This window comes from Microcebus murinus, chromosome 16 (assembly GCF_040939455.1).
Source record: "Microcebus murinus isolate Inina chromosome 16, M.murinus_Inina_mat1.0, whole genome shotgun sequence".
Lineage (NCBI taxonomy): Eukaryota > Metazoa > Chordata > Mammalia > Primates > Cheirogaleidae > Microcebus > Microcebus murinus.
Window position 1 is genome coordinate 31,999,498 of NC_134119.1, and position 12,874 is coordinate 32,012,371.

A 12,874-nucleotide genomic window follows, 5' to 3' on the forward strand; every position below is an offset into this window, starting at 1 on the left:
ACAGCAGAAGAGAAAAAGTCAGCTGGGAGGGGGGCTAGCTGGCTGGGAGGGAGCAAGTAGTAGCAGGAAGGGTTCATGGTCCATGTTTTGTGTCTTACCTGCAGGCATTCAGAAGGGTGACCGAGTGGCCATTTACATGCCTATGATCCCAGAGCTTGTGGTGGCCATGCTGGCGTGTGCCCGCCTTGGGGCTTTGCACTCCATTGTGGTAGGAGTTTGGGCTGGTGAAAAGGGGTGGGGGTGGGGAATGGGACTCTGGAGAAGTAGGTTGGGCCTGGATGATGGAAGGTCTTAAATAACAAACTAAGGAGTTTATGTTTATGTCATAAATCCGTATCAGTTATTCAGTTTCTTCTAGGACCCTGGGTTGGAGATCCTGAAGGTTTCATGAGCAACTCTTTTCCTTGTTTACTCAATCCCTGTGACCTCCTCTATCTCTCAGTCTTTCTTCCCTTCCCTAGTTTGCAGGCTTCTCTGCAGAGTCTCTATGTGAAAGGATCCTGGATTCTGGTTGCAGCCTTCTCATAACTACAGGTGACTAATTCTCCTACCCCCTTCTCCAGAACCCCCGTACCTTGAGCCTTGTTCTTCAATCAGCTTATTGGTATTGGGGGCTGCTCAGCACAGAGGGAAGGAACTGCCTGCCCTTCCTTTCTTGGTCCCGGTCAGCTGACCCTCTGTCAGCTCAAATCAGCTGGAAGAGCCAGAATAAAGAGGCCTACTTAGGAAAGGCTCTGTGAACATTGTCCCCACTGGGGAGTGTGGTGCCTACTAAGGCCTGGAATGTCTGTTGCTCCCCAAAGATGCCTTCTACAGGGGGGAAAAGCTTGTGAACCTGAAGGAGCTGGCTGACGAAGCCCTGGAGAAGTGTCAGGAGAAGTAAGTGTGCTTGGCCAGTTGGCTACTGCCCTGGGTTGACTGAGCTTTTCCCCAGTGGCAGGTTCCCTTTGTCCCCCCTAATCTAAATTGATATGGGTGGGTCTTGCCAAATCCTCTTCGAGCCAACTAGGCTAACACTTTTAGGCTTTTCTTTCCTCCAGGGGTTTCCCAGTGAGATGCTGCATTGTGGTCAAGCACCTAGGGCGGGCAGAGCTGGGCATGGGTGACTCTCCCAGCCAATCTCCCCCAATTAAGAGGCCATGCCCAGATGTACAGGTGAGTCCAACACTAGTATATGCCTTCCTCTGGGCTCAAATTGCCTCTCTCTTCTTGCCCAGGAAGTTCCTGATGCCATCTTGTTTCCTAATCATAATTCTAAGGATCTCGGAGCAATCCTAGGGATGTCTTCTCTGGCAGGGCAGGGTGGGAGCTGGAAGACTTTGACCTTGAATGTGGATAGGGAGGCCCTTGATAGTAAGGGAGACTCCTGTGCTGACTGGGGTATCCTTATGGGCACAGGGAACCCTCAGGGCTTGGGCTTGGATTAGAAATGTCTGACTTGGGTGACTGTATGTAGTCATCTTGATTGCTGGGCTATGACTTGTGTTGAGCTACTTTTGTGGCCTAGGGAATGCCCACCATGGAAGAACCAGGATCTAGCCCCCAAGATATGGCTCTTAATAGCTTTGGATCCCATGCCTCTGGTGGTAATAATAGAAAAGCCCAATGGTGGCCTCCAGATCTGAGGAGCATGAGGATGAAAGTTCTAGGATCCAAAAGGACAGATGGTTACTGAGATTCTGTGACTTAAAGGTCTCTGGGTGATCTTGGGGCTAGAGAGGCTATAGTCTTATTTAGGGAAGTTGGAGAGCCCAAATAGCATTAGGAGTTTTGTATGTATAGGGGCTAGAATCAGCATCAGGAAAATGGAGGCTGGGAGGACTAATGAGAGGGAAATCTGAGGGAAAGGAGGCAGCCAGGGGTTTGGGGTACCCTGACTCTTCCCTCCTACTCCTTGTATACTTGGACCCTGCTCACTAGCCTTTCCATGGGCTCTTAACAGGGTAAGCTGAAAGAGAAATCCAAGCGTGTCCGGCCCCAGGTATCCACTTCTGCACTGCCGTGGGCACTGCTTCCCTGTGTGCTTATTGGTGTGTCCATCTGCTCTTTGCCTTTTTGCCCCATTGAGATAACTGCCAGATCTAACCCCCTTCCTCTTGCCCCTGGGCCCTTTGCCATCTAAGCTACTCTGAAAGGTTGTGAAATCAAATACCTATTGCTGCCTCTGTGAACTGACATAAAGCATGGATCTCAGGGAGTTAGCAAAGGAACCTATTTCATTCCTGCTGCTCAGGACCTTTGTGGAAGAGGGGACCAGGTTACCTGTCAGAAAGCATTTACTGTGCAGAGCCAAGAGAGACAGGATAAGGAGCAGGTAGAAGAGGTACAGACCCTGACCTTAGGAATTCACCATCAAGCTGGGAAGTTAGACATTTATTAAAATGAAAACTTAAGTTTTATACAGGGCAGCAGAGAAGAAGATTCCTAAATACATTTATATACTACTTTGGGATTTACAAACTACATGGAACTCTCTGATATGATTAAGTACTATACTGAACAAAAGTCACATTGTAAGTGGTTCTAAGAAGGGAGATCCATAAGTGGGTGCTCAAAGCAGATTAGTATAGAGGAGAAAGTGGGCCTGGAGTCCAGAGACCAACTTTTAGCTGTATGACTTTGAAAAAGTCACCTCTCCTCTCTGGACTTCAGTAATGGAGAAATGATAATACACACTTAAAAGGAAACACTTCCCTTACTAAAACAAAACACACTATTTCTCTGGGTTTTACCATCCTCACAGGTTATCTTATTTCAAATCTGCTGTGATTAACCTCTTAGGCTAATGGTAGATACAAGCCCCTTTTCCCTATGCTCATTAGCATGGTAGAGACAGATGTGATTTCCAAGGGATACTGTTTTCCTTTTAAAACTTAGGCAGGGATCTAAGCCCCTTCTTTTGAAAGAGGAAACAAACTCTGCAGTTTAAACTATAGGCTCTGGAGCCAGACTACTTGGGTTCAAATCCTGGCTCTGTCACCTGCTGCTCTGTAACCTTGGGCAGGTTACTTAAACTCTCTTTCTTCTGTTTCCATATCTGTAAAATAAGGACAATAATTGTACCTATCCTATAGGGTTTTGTCAATATATGTAAAATGTTTGGCACATAGTAACTATTCAATAAATGTTAGCTATTTTTGCTTCCCCTTAATACAGCAGACAGACTGGCATTTCTAAAAGGGAGACCAGAAAAGAAATTTAAAAACTCTGGTAATTCTCAATACCAGAGACCTTCAAGGCAATATGATCCTGGATTATTATTTCTTGGAGGTGAAAACAACTAGTTACCAAAAAACCAAAGAGCATAAAAATAGGCTTAAAAATGTTTGTGGTCTGAGAATTACAGTCAAAGCTGCAGAAATCTTAGCAGAGCTCCAAACCCCTTCGTCCTTAAGCAATCTTTAAGGGAGAATCTGGCACAGTTTGCAGGCGCTCTTCTCAACCATATCACCCATGAGCTCCCTCATATTCCTCTCCCATACCTGGCAGCTGCCTTCCCTGAGGCTATCCTGGTCCGAGGACAAAGGCCAACTCCTTGATTCTTATTTTTGAAAATTCAAACCTTTTCCTGGTTCAAAGCCTTGGGCCTCATGGGCAAACACCTAATCCCAATGTTTGCTTCACTAATTTGGCTCCCTCTGCTTCCTGGTGCTAGTTGTCAGCTACACACCTGGAGTCCCCTGCCCCCTCCACTCTGCTCAACACTGACACACCCACAGAGGAATCAATTTCATAAGATTATAAGAGTGCCTTCCTTGCAAAGCCACAGTTTAACTATGCCTTGTCTTCACATGTACTTGGTGCCTGTTCTATGACAGTTCACAGTACTATAGACCAACATCATTTATCCAAAGAAATATTGACATTTTTCCTTCAATACTTTAATCCCTCACCTCAAGTGATCATTTGGTGGGGAAAAAAGTATCCATGTGACAATGTATGTGTAGATTCATATGAATCTTCCACTAAAAAATAGGGTATATTCTTATGTTTTCTAGAGACAGGCAGATTCTCTCTCTTCTTTTTTTCTTCCTTTTATTTTTAATGATACCCTTACTTGGACTAGACTTGTCATTCTTATAATGCTCATATGCCAGAAACTTCAAGTCAGAAAGAGGGAAGTAGAGTCATTTTATAATTTGATAAGGTATGTGTTTAACATTTTAGGGTTTATGCACACAATAAATTAGCATAATCCTTGTAACGGGTTAAGGATCTTTTTCTTATATTCCTTGTTTACCTGCCATCCAGGGCACTTGAACATAAGGAATCTAATGAATATGAAAGGACTTTTTTTTTTTTTTGAGACAGTCTCATTCTTATTGCCCTGGCTAGAGTGCTGTGGTATCAACCTAGCTCACAGCAACCTCAAACTCCTGGGCTCAAGCGATCCTCCTGCCTCTGCCTCCGAGTAGCTGGGACTACAGGCATGTGCCATCATGCCCGGATATTTTTCTATATATTTTTAGTTGGCCAATTAATTTCTTTCTATTTTTAGTAGAGACAGGGTCTCGCTCTTGCTCAGGCTGGTTTTGAACTCCTGAGCTCAAACGATCCACTCGCTTCAGCTTCCCAGAGTGCTAGGATAACAGGCATGAACCCCTGTGCCCAGCCTGAAAGGACTTTCTGACAGCTAAAGCAAACCCCAAACACATCCCATCTTCATGCTCTTAAATTTATCTCTCAATGGTCACTGAACTAACCTCTGTCCATCCTGACATTCATCACCCCACCCCAACCTCCCCACCCCAACCTCCATCCTCTGGGGCAATCTAAGGCTTGTTGTTTACTAGATAATACTTTTTTTTTTTTTTTTTTTTTGAGACAGAGTCTCGCTTTGTTGCCCAGGCTAGTGTGAGTGCCGTGGCATCAGCCTAGCTCACAGCAACCTCAAACTCCTGGGCTCGAGCGATCCTTCTGTCTCAGCCTCCCGAGTAGCTGGGACTACAGGCATGCGCCACCATGCCCGGCTAATTTTTTATATATATATCAGTTGGCCAATTAGTTTCTTTCTATTTATAGTAGAGACGGGGTCTCGCTCTTGCTCAGGCTGGTTTCGAACTCCTGACCTTAAGCAATCCGCCCACCTCGGCCTCCCAGAGAGCTAGGATTACAGGCGTGAGCCACCGCGCCCGGCCTACAAAATGTTTTGAGACCATTAGAGCAAGAATGACTATCCTCATTTTTAAAAGGTGGGACTTGAGGTAAAGTGACTTGTCCAAGGTCATATAGCTAGGAAATGGCAGAACTAGCATTGAAATCCAGTGTAATTTTTGGAAAAATTCAGGGAATCTAACTTCATGTAGCAGAGAGTAGACTCAAAACATTTGTGTTCAAAGCGGTGATATAGCTAGGAAAGGCAAGGCAAATAGTTTCAAAGGAGAGTTTAGAGAAATTTTAGGATGACAGATCCAAAAGTAATTATTAAAGGCACTCAGGTATAGGGGGACATCCCTCTACTGGGAGAAGTCCACCATGGTCCTTCTCCACCAACTTGAAGCAAGGCTTCCTGCTGAATAGGAAAAGTCCCTCAAGCAAAAGTCTCTCTGGGATTCCCCATTGATACCAGTGGTGTAAAGACCAGGACAGAGCTTGGATAGGCACCTCCAGCTGTTGACTGGGTCTGGACATAGAGGAAAAAGTGCTTGGATCAAGATCTGTTGACTTCTTTCACTTCTCACTAACAGGGTCAGGTGCCCGCCTCACCTGTAGGCTCTAACTAATTTTGCATTTTTGAATTGTGTTGTTTCTGCATCCCTGCTGATGAGCCACTAGTCCCATAGTACATATGCATGTATGCAGACCGGTATGTGCATTGTCATTCATACAATAAAAAATTTACTGAGTACCTTTTGAGTGCCAGGCACTTTGTTAGATGTTGGAGATATGGTGGAGGGAGTGGGGGAACAACAGACAGACATGCCACTGTTTTCATAGAGGTCACTATCTAGTTGGGGAGACAATAATCAAGTAAACAACTAAATAAAATAACTGGAAATATGTGCTATGTGGGGGAAAAAACATGGTGCTGTGATCATTAATAATATTAATAGCAGAGTTGGGGATAGGAATCTATCAGATACTGTTCAGATAAAGCCTTTCCAAGAAGGTGACATTTCAGTTGAGAATTGAAGGATGAGAAGGGACTAACCAAGGGGCCCTCCTCAGCCTGAGGCCAGGTGAGGGGAGTTCGGGGTAGAGATGGAAAAGGATGATAGGAGTATCCAGTAAGCCTAGGTTCTCCTCCTGTTCTTTCTACCCTGTTCCCCCCTCCTAGGGCTTTCCCTCCCTTCCTGTACTCCTACCTACCTGTCCCACGCTAGTCCCTCCAGATACCAGGTAGGGGTGTCTCCTGTCCCCATCTTGAGCTGTTCATAGTTCTTCCCTTTTCATTCCCATCTTCCTCTCCCTACAGATCCCATGGAACCAAGGAGTTGACTTGTGGTGGCATGAACTCATGCAAGAGGCAGGGGATGAGTGTGAGCCTGAGTGGTATGATGCTGAGGACCCACTCTTCATCCTGTACACTAGTGGCTCCACAGGCAAACCCAAGGCAAGTGTGTGTGTGTGTTGTATGTATTGTATAGGGGTGAGAAGTGAGTTTTTGAGGAAACACATAATGCTATGAATTTTTGTCTACAACTCTGAGTTTCAGAAATGTAACATTACCTTTTCTACATCAAATTAAGACATAAATCCTAAATCACTAGGTAGTGAAGCCCAGAGTAAGACAGTTTGAGGGTGAGGGCTTCCATGGTGCCCAGTCTCTCTGGGAAACCCCATTGATACCAGAGGTGTAAAGACAGGGGCAGAGCTTGCATAGGAACCTCCAGCTGTGGATCGTGTCTGGACATGAAAGGGGGAAAGGATCAATCTATGTGGCTGACATGGATGTTTCTTCCCCATGCCCATGTGGTATGGTTGAAGGAGAGCTGTCCTGTCACCTCAGGTCAAGAGTGGGTAACAGGAATCTCTCTTGGGCTTCTAAGAACAAGTTTGGCTTCTGAACTCTTAGAGTTCAGTTCCTTCCACATGGTATACTATTACATCCAATCCTCTTTCAGGTCATGGTGTGGGAGCTGAAAACACTTAAGAAAACTCTGACTCTTCCATTGACTTGAAATCTATGTCACTCTCCCTTCCACCTACCCTATCCCTAAGTTCTTCTCTCAATATACTTTGGAATATCCCTCAGTCGGCCTTTAGAAACACAGTTTTGGCCTGTCCTTCCTAGGGATGGGGTAGGGATGGAGTAAGAAAAGGGGATTGTCTTTTTCCCCCTACTCACTCTGCTATTGTGTAATTGAATGTGTGGGCACAAATACATAACAGAGAGACTATTAGGTGTGAGTGTGCTAGTAGTGTTCATGTGTGTGAGAGTGATGTGGGTGGCTTTGAAAAATGCCATCTGAGGTTTCAGGTGTGAATGATGGACTGACATACATGTGTAACATCAGAAGTATGATAAATAAGATGAGATGGGAGCATGGAGAAAAGGAAATGGAAGAGAGATGAATGCTGTGAAGGAGATGCTGGAAGGGTCAGAGGAGGATCTTGCTCTAGCTCTGCCCAGCCTCTGTTTGGTGATCAGTTGGGGTGGGCAGAAGGCCTCAACCTGAGGCCCCATTCTTCCCACAGGGTGTGGTTCACACAGCTGGGGGCTACATGCTCTATGTTGCCACAACCTTCAAGTATGTGTTTGACTTCCACGCGGAGGATGTGTTCTGGTGCACAGCAGACATTGGCTGGATCACTGGCCATTCCTACGTCACCTATGGGCCACTGGCCAATGGTGCCACCAGTGTTTTGGTGAGAAGGGAGCTGGGATCCATGGCTACCTGGCCAAGCTGGGGGATGGACAAGACTATCCTGGGTGACTACCTCCAAAGGCTACTTGGTCTAGAGGCAGGGGGACTTATATAGTGATCTGTCTCCCAGATAAAGAAAAGTCCTTAGGGGGTTGTGTATCCTGACAAAGAAGGTCTCTTGGCTTATCTGGTCAGGGAGTGAAGACACAGTTTGTCAGAATGGGAAAAATACTGAACCTGAGGAAATGGTGGGGAATGGAGGGACTATTGGGAAGGACCGTGAATGACCAACCTTCACTTGGGGTCAGTTTGAGGGGATCCCTACATACCCAGATGTGAGCCGCCTGTGGAGCATTGTGGACAAATACAAGGTGACCAAGTTCTACACAGCACCCACAGCCATCCGTCTGCTCATGAAGTATGGAGATGAGCCTGTCACCAAGTGAGACCCCTTCCCAGTTGCTGCCCCATGGGCATCCCTCAGAGCCAGGTGCTGGCCTTTGTATACAGTCTTTTCCTTTCCATTGTCCCAACTCCCTGACCTTGAATAGGGGAGGGGGCAAGAAAAGAGCCTGGGCATGTATAACCTAGCTCCCAGTGGTACTTACAGACTTCCTTTTCCTATTCTCCTGCCCAAGGCATAGCCGGGCATCTTTGCAGGTACTAGGCACAGTGGGTGAACCCATCAACCCAGAGGCCTGGCTGTGGTACCACCGGGTGGTAGGTGCCCAGCGTTGTCCCATCGTGGATACCTTCTGGCAAACAGAGACAGTGAGTGAGGGGTTCAGAAGGCTGGGGCTCAGGAACAGCGTGGGAAGACTGACTCAAACCTCTGATCTCTGACTTCCATAGGGTGGCCACATGCTGACTCCCCTCCCGGGTGCCACACCCATGAAGCCTGGTTCTGCTGTGAGTGAGGCTCTCCTGGCTGGTCCTGGGCTAAGCAGGGGTAGCATCTTGGGGCATTTGGCCTTGTTAGACAGTGGGAGACTAGACTGATGTATATGTGAGGAATTTGGGGCTCTGGGGCTCCGTGGGAGTTGAGTCAGAGTTGCCTCATTCCTCTTCTTGGGTTTGTCCTCTGTTTGCTTCTAGACCTTCCCGTTCTTTGGTGTAGCTCCTGCAATCCTGAATGAGTCTGGGGAGGAGTTGGAAGGTGAAGCTGAAGGTTATCTGGTGAGGCCCTGGTCCTTGGCGGTCTTTACAAAGGGGAAAGCGTCCACCAAGGGTACTTGGCTTCCACATTTATAACCTAATCTCACCTAGTAGTTGCTTAGGACGGAAGCTTCATGGTTGGGGGTTTGTTCTCTGTTGATAGACCCTGGGGGAAATCCTCTGGATACTCTTGATACTTGGCCTGAATCTCTGCCTTTTGGCCCATGAGGCTTTTAAGGGCCTTTTTAGAATCTGCTCCAACTCCTGATGGTACCTTTTTGGGGCTGGAAGACTTAATACCAACTCTTCCTTTGACAAACATTTTGGAAAAAAGAGACTTCATAACAGTGGAAAATCACATAGACTCTGGAGTCAGCCTGCCTGGGTTCAAATCCTGGCTCTGCCTCTTTTATGACGTCAGATAAGTTACCTAACCACTCTGAACCTAAATTTTCTCATTTGTAAAACAGGGATATAATAATGCCTTTGTCTCCCATGGTTGTTTGATTAAATTAGATGATCCATGTAAAGGAGTTAGCACAGAACCTGATAGTTGGTAATTGATAAACTGGCTGTTGTGATTGTTATATTACCATATTTCCCCGAAAATAAGACAGGGTCTTAAATTTATTTTTCCTCAAGAAGACACCCTAGGGCTTATTTTCAGGGGATATGTTATTTTCCCCTCAAAGCCTCAGCTTGCAGCACGTATAGGATGGCTGGGACCTGATGGGGAACTGACTTTGTTGGTGGGGCTGCCCGTACCTTTCCAGTCACCTTTGGCATAGTAGCTGTCACGATGGGGCAGATGAGAAGGGCTGCTTGTCTTCTTTACCACTCTGTGACAAAATGCATGGGTTGTGCAGATACACTATGTAGCCATGCCCATCACTAGGTCTTATTTTCGGGGTAGGGCTTATATTGTGCAAATGCTTAGAAATCCTGCTAGGGCTTATTTTATGGGTAGGTCTTATTTTCGGGGAAACACTGTAGTACTTGTGAGGACCTCACCAGCCACCCCCACCACCCCACCCCATTTCACTTTCTCAAGAGCAAATTAGTAACAGGGGCAGGACTTAAATCCAGGCCTTTTTTTAGCCAGTCAAATTTAGCAGTGGGAGTTGAATACCAACAAATTCAGGCCTTTTAACTCTTTTTTTTTTTTTTTTTGAGACAGAGTCTCACTCTGTTGCCCGGGCTAGAGTGCCATGGCATCAGCTTAGCTCACAGCAACCTCAAACTCCTGGGCTTATGCAATCCTGCCTCAGCCTCCTGAGTAGCTGGGACTACAGGCCTGCACCACTGTTCCCGGCTAATTTTTTCTATATATTTTTAGTTGTCCAGCGAATTTCTTTCTATTTTTAGTAGACATGGAGTCTCACTTTTGCTCAGGCTGGTCTCAAACTCTCGAGCTCAAAAGATCCACCCACCTTGGCCTCTCAGAGTGCTAGGATTACAGGCGTGAGCCACTGTGCCTTGCCCAGGCCTTCTAACTCTTAGCCTAGAATTCCATCCCATCCCATCAATCTGCTGCCCCAGAATGTTACTGTTTAAGCAATAATTATTTACTTGTGTGTGGGTCCTACTTTTTTATATGACTGTTTTCATTTGGATCAAACTGGACCTGCTTTCCTGAGGTATTAGCCGAAAGGAGATTCAAATTTACTAAATGCTTATCACTAATAGAACACTGTGCTAGGCAATTTCCATATACTGTTAATTTAATCCCCACAATAACTTTGGAAGATAGAAATTATTTTCTCTGATTTACAGATAAGGATCCTGAAGCTCAGAGAGATGAATTACTTCCCTGAGGTCACCTAGCTAGTAAGTGGTAGAGTTGGGATTCCAAGCCAGGATCATCTATCTCTAATGCCTGCACTTTGTCCTACATCTCAGGAATGGCAGTCAGGATACTTTCCCTCAGGTTTAGCAAAGCTGTGATTATCTTCCAGTGAGGCAGCATAGCCGATATGATCACTGTGCCTTCCTCACTCCCCAGGTGTTCAAGCAGCCCTGGCCAGGGATCATGCGTACAGTCTATGGGAACCACGAACGCTTTGAGACCACCTACTTTAAGAAGTTCCCTGGGTACTATGTGACGGGAGATGGTGAGCCTTGGCTATCCCCTTCCCACATCTCCTACTAAGACATGTACCTTTCTCTTCCATTTTTAGGAAGAGTTGGTTAGGGGTGAAGAAGAACAGAGAAGAACGTGTCCTACATATCAGTGTCTGGTATCCAGGCAGAGCTACAGAGAAGACTGTAAGAGCAGGAATGAGTATTGCAGGAAGGGTCTCAGCATGGTGCCATCTGAGATTTGATGTATGAGGAAAGAGGTTCTCCCTCTTTCTTGCTCCTGTGTTTTAAGAGATGGGGCATGTGGCAGTGTGTATTATTATGTCATGTGTCCCATGTTTGCAGCCTGTTTGTTTATCTGTCCATCCACCAATCCATTCATCCATAATATTTGAGTACCTACTGTGCCCAGGTGCTGATCTAAGCACAGGAGATATTACCATGAATAATTTAGTGAAAATCTCTGTTCTCATGGGGCTTACAGTCTAGTAAGGGGAGATAGACAGTAAACCCAGCAAAAAAGCCTATCTTTGACAGAGATAAGCACTATGAAGAAAAATAAATAGGCTAATGTGATAAAGAGTGCTCACAGGGATGTCTGCTGTTTATGGGATGGTCAGAGAAGGCTTCTCTGAAGTGACATTTGAGCAAAGACCTGAAGGGTGAAAAGGAACCAGGCATAGGGAAATCTAGAGTAAGAGTGTTCTGTATAAAGGAACACAAACTTGAAATGTCTGAGAAATGGACTGACCCTGTGTAGCTGGAGGGTAGCAAGCAAAGGGAATATTATATGAAGTTGAAGAGGTAGGTAATATACCATGGGCCATGGTCAGGAGTGTGGATTTTATTCAAAGTACAGTGGGAGACCTTTAGAAGTTTTAAGCAGGGGAATGGTAAGAACTGATTTACTATTTAGAAAATAACTTTACCTGATTTATGGAGAATAGACTTTAGGTGGGTATATTAGTTTATTTATTGCCATAGAACAAATTGCCTCAAAAGTTGGCAGCTTAAAACAATAAAAACATTATTCCACACAGTTTCTGAGGATTAGAAATCTGTGAGCAGCTTTGCTGAGTGGTTCTCATTTAAGGTTGCAGTTGAGCTGTTGGTAGGGGCTGCAGTCCCCTGAAGATTTGACTGATCCTAGAGGACCTACTTCTATGCTCACTCTTGTGGCTGTTGGCAGGAATTCTCAGTTCCTCACCACAGAGAACTCTCACAACATGGCAGCTGGCTTACCCAAGCAAATGATCTGAGAGCATGCAACCAAGACAGAAGCTACAGTGTCTTCTATAATCTAATCTCAGAAGTGACATCCCATCACTTCTGCCAAATTCTTTTTTTTTTTTTTTTTTGAGACAGAGTCTCGCTTTGTTGTCCAGGCTAGAGTGAGTGCCGTGGCGTCAGCCTAGCTCACAGCAACCTCAAACTCCTGGGCTCAAGCGATCCTCCTGCGTCAGCCTCCCGAGTAGCTGGGACTACAGGCATGTGCCACCATGCCCGGCTAATTTTTTTTTTTATATATATATATCAGTTGGCCAATTAATTTCTTTCTATTTATAGTAGAGACGGGGTCTCGCTCTTGCTCAGGCTGGTTTTGAACTCCTGACCTTGAGCAATCCGCCCGCCTCGGCCTCCCAAGAGCTAGGTACTTCTGCCAAATTCTGTTGATCACACAGACAAACTCTAGTACAATGAGAAAGACTGTACAGGTCTATGAATATCAAGAGGCAGAGAAAAATGTGGTCATTTTGGGAGCTGGCTACCACAGTGGCCAAGAATGGAAGCAGGAAGACTTGTTAGAAGGTTATAGCAGTGAGTGTGGCAGT

At 45.7% G+C, this 12,874-nt stretch overlaps 1 protein-coding gene across 3 annotated transcripts in view; it reads left to right on the top strand.

The window, feature by feature from the left end:
* ACSS2 (acyl-CoA synthetase short chain family member 2) overlaps positions 1-12,874 on the top strand; it is a 45,181-nt gene that overhangs the window by 29,990 nt on the left and 2,317 nt on the right. Inside the window, exons 4-15 of one of the 3 annotated variants that reach the window (XM_012754768.3) lie at positions 105-208; positions 462-534; positions 804-879; positions 1,041-1,155; positions 1,943-1,981; positions 6,416-6,553; positions 7,639-7,809; positions 8,117-8,250; positions 8,447-8,579; positions 8,661-8,717; positions 8,904-8,984; positions 11,141-11,228. In XM_012754768.3, coding sequence (XP_012610222.1) covers positions 105-208; positions 462-534; positions 804-879; positions 1,041-1,155; positions 1,943-1,981; positions 6,416-6,553; positions 7,639-7,809; positions 8,117-8,250; positions 8,447-8,579; positions 8,661-8,717; positions 8,904-8,984; positions 11,141-11,228 — 1,209 coding nt within the window. Of the gene's footprint in view, positions 1-104; positions 209-461; positions 535-803; positions 880-1,040; positions 1,156-1,942; positions 1,982-6,415; positions 6,554-7,638; positions 7,810-8,116; positions 8,251-8,446; positions 8,580-8,660; positions 8,718-8,903; positions 8,985-10,965; positions 11,075-11,140; positions 11,229-12,874 lie in introns of all 3 variants that reach the window. The other 2 variants (XM_012754767.3, XM_012754769.3) reach the window with 2 other exon arrangements.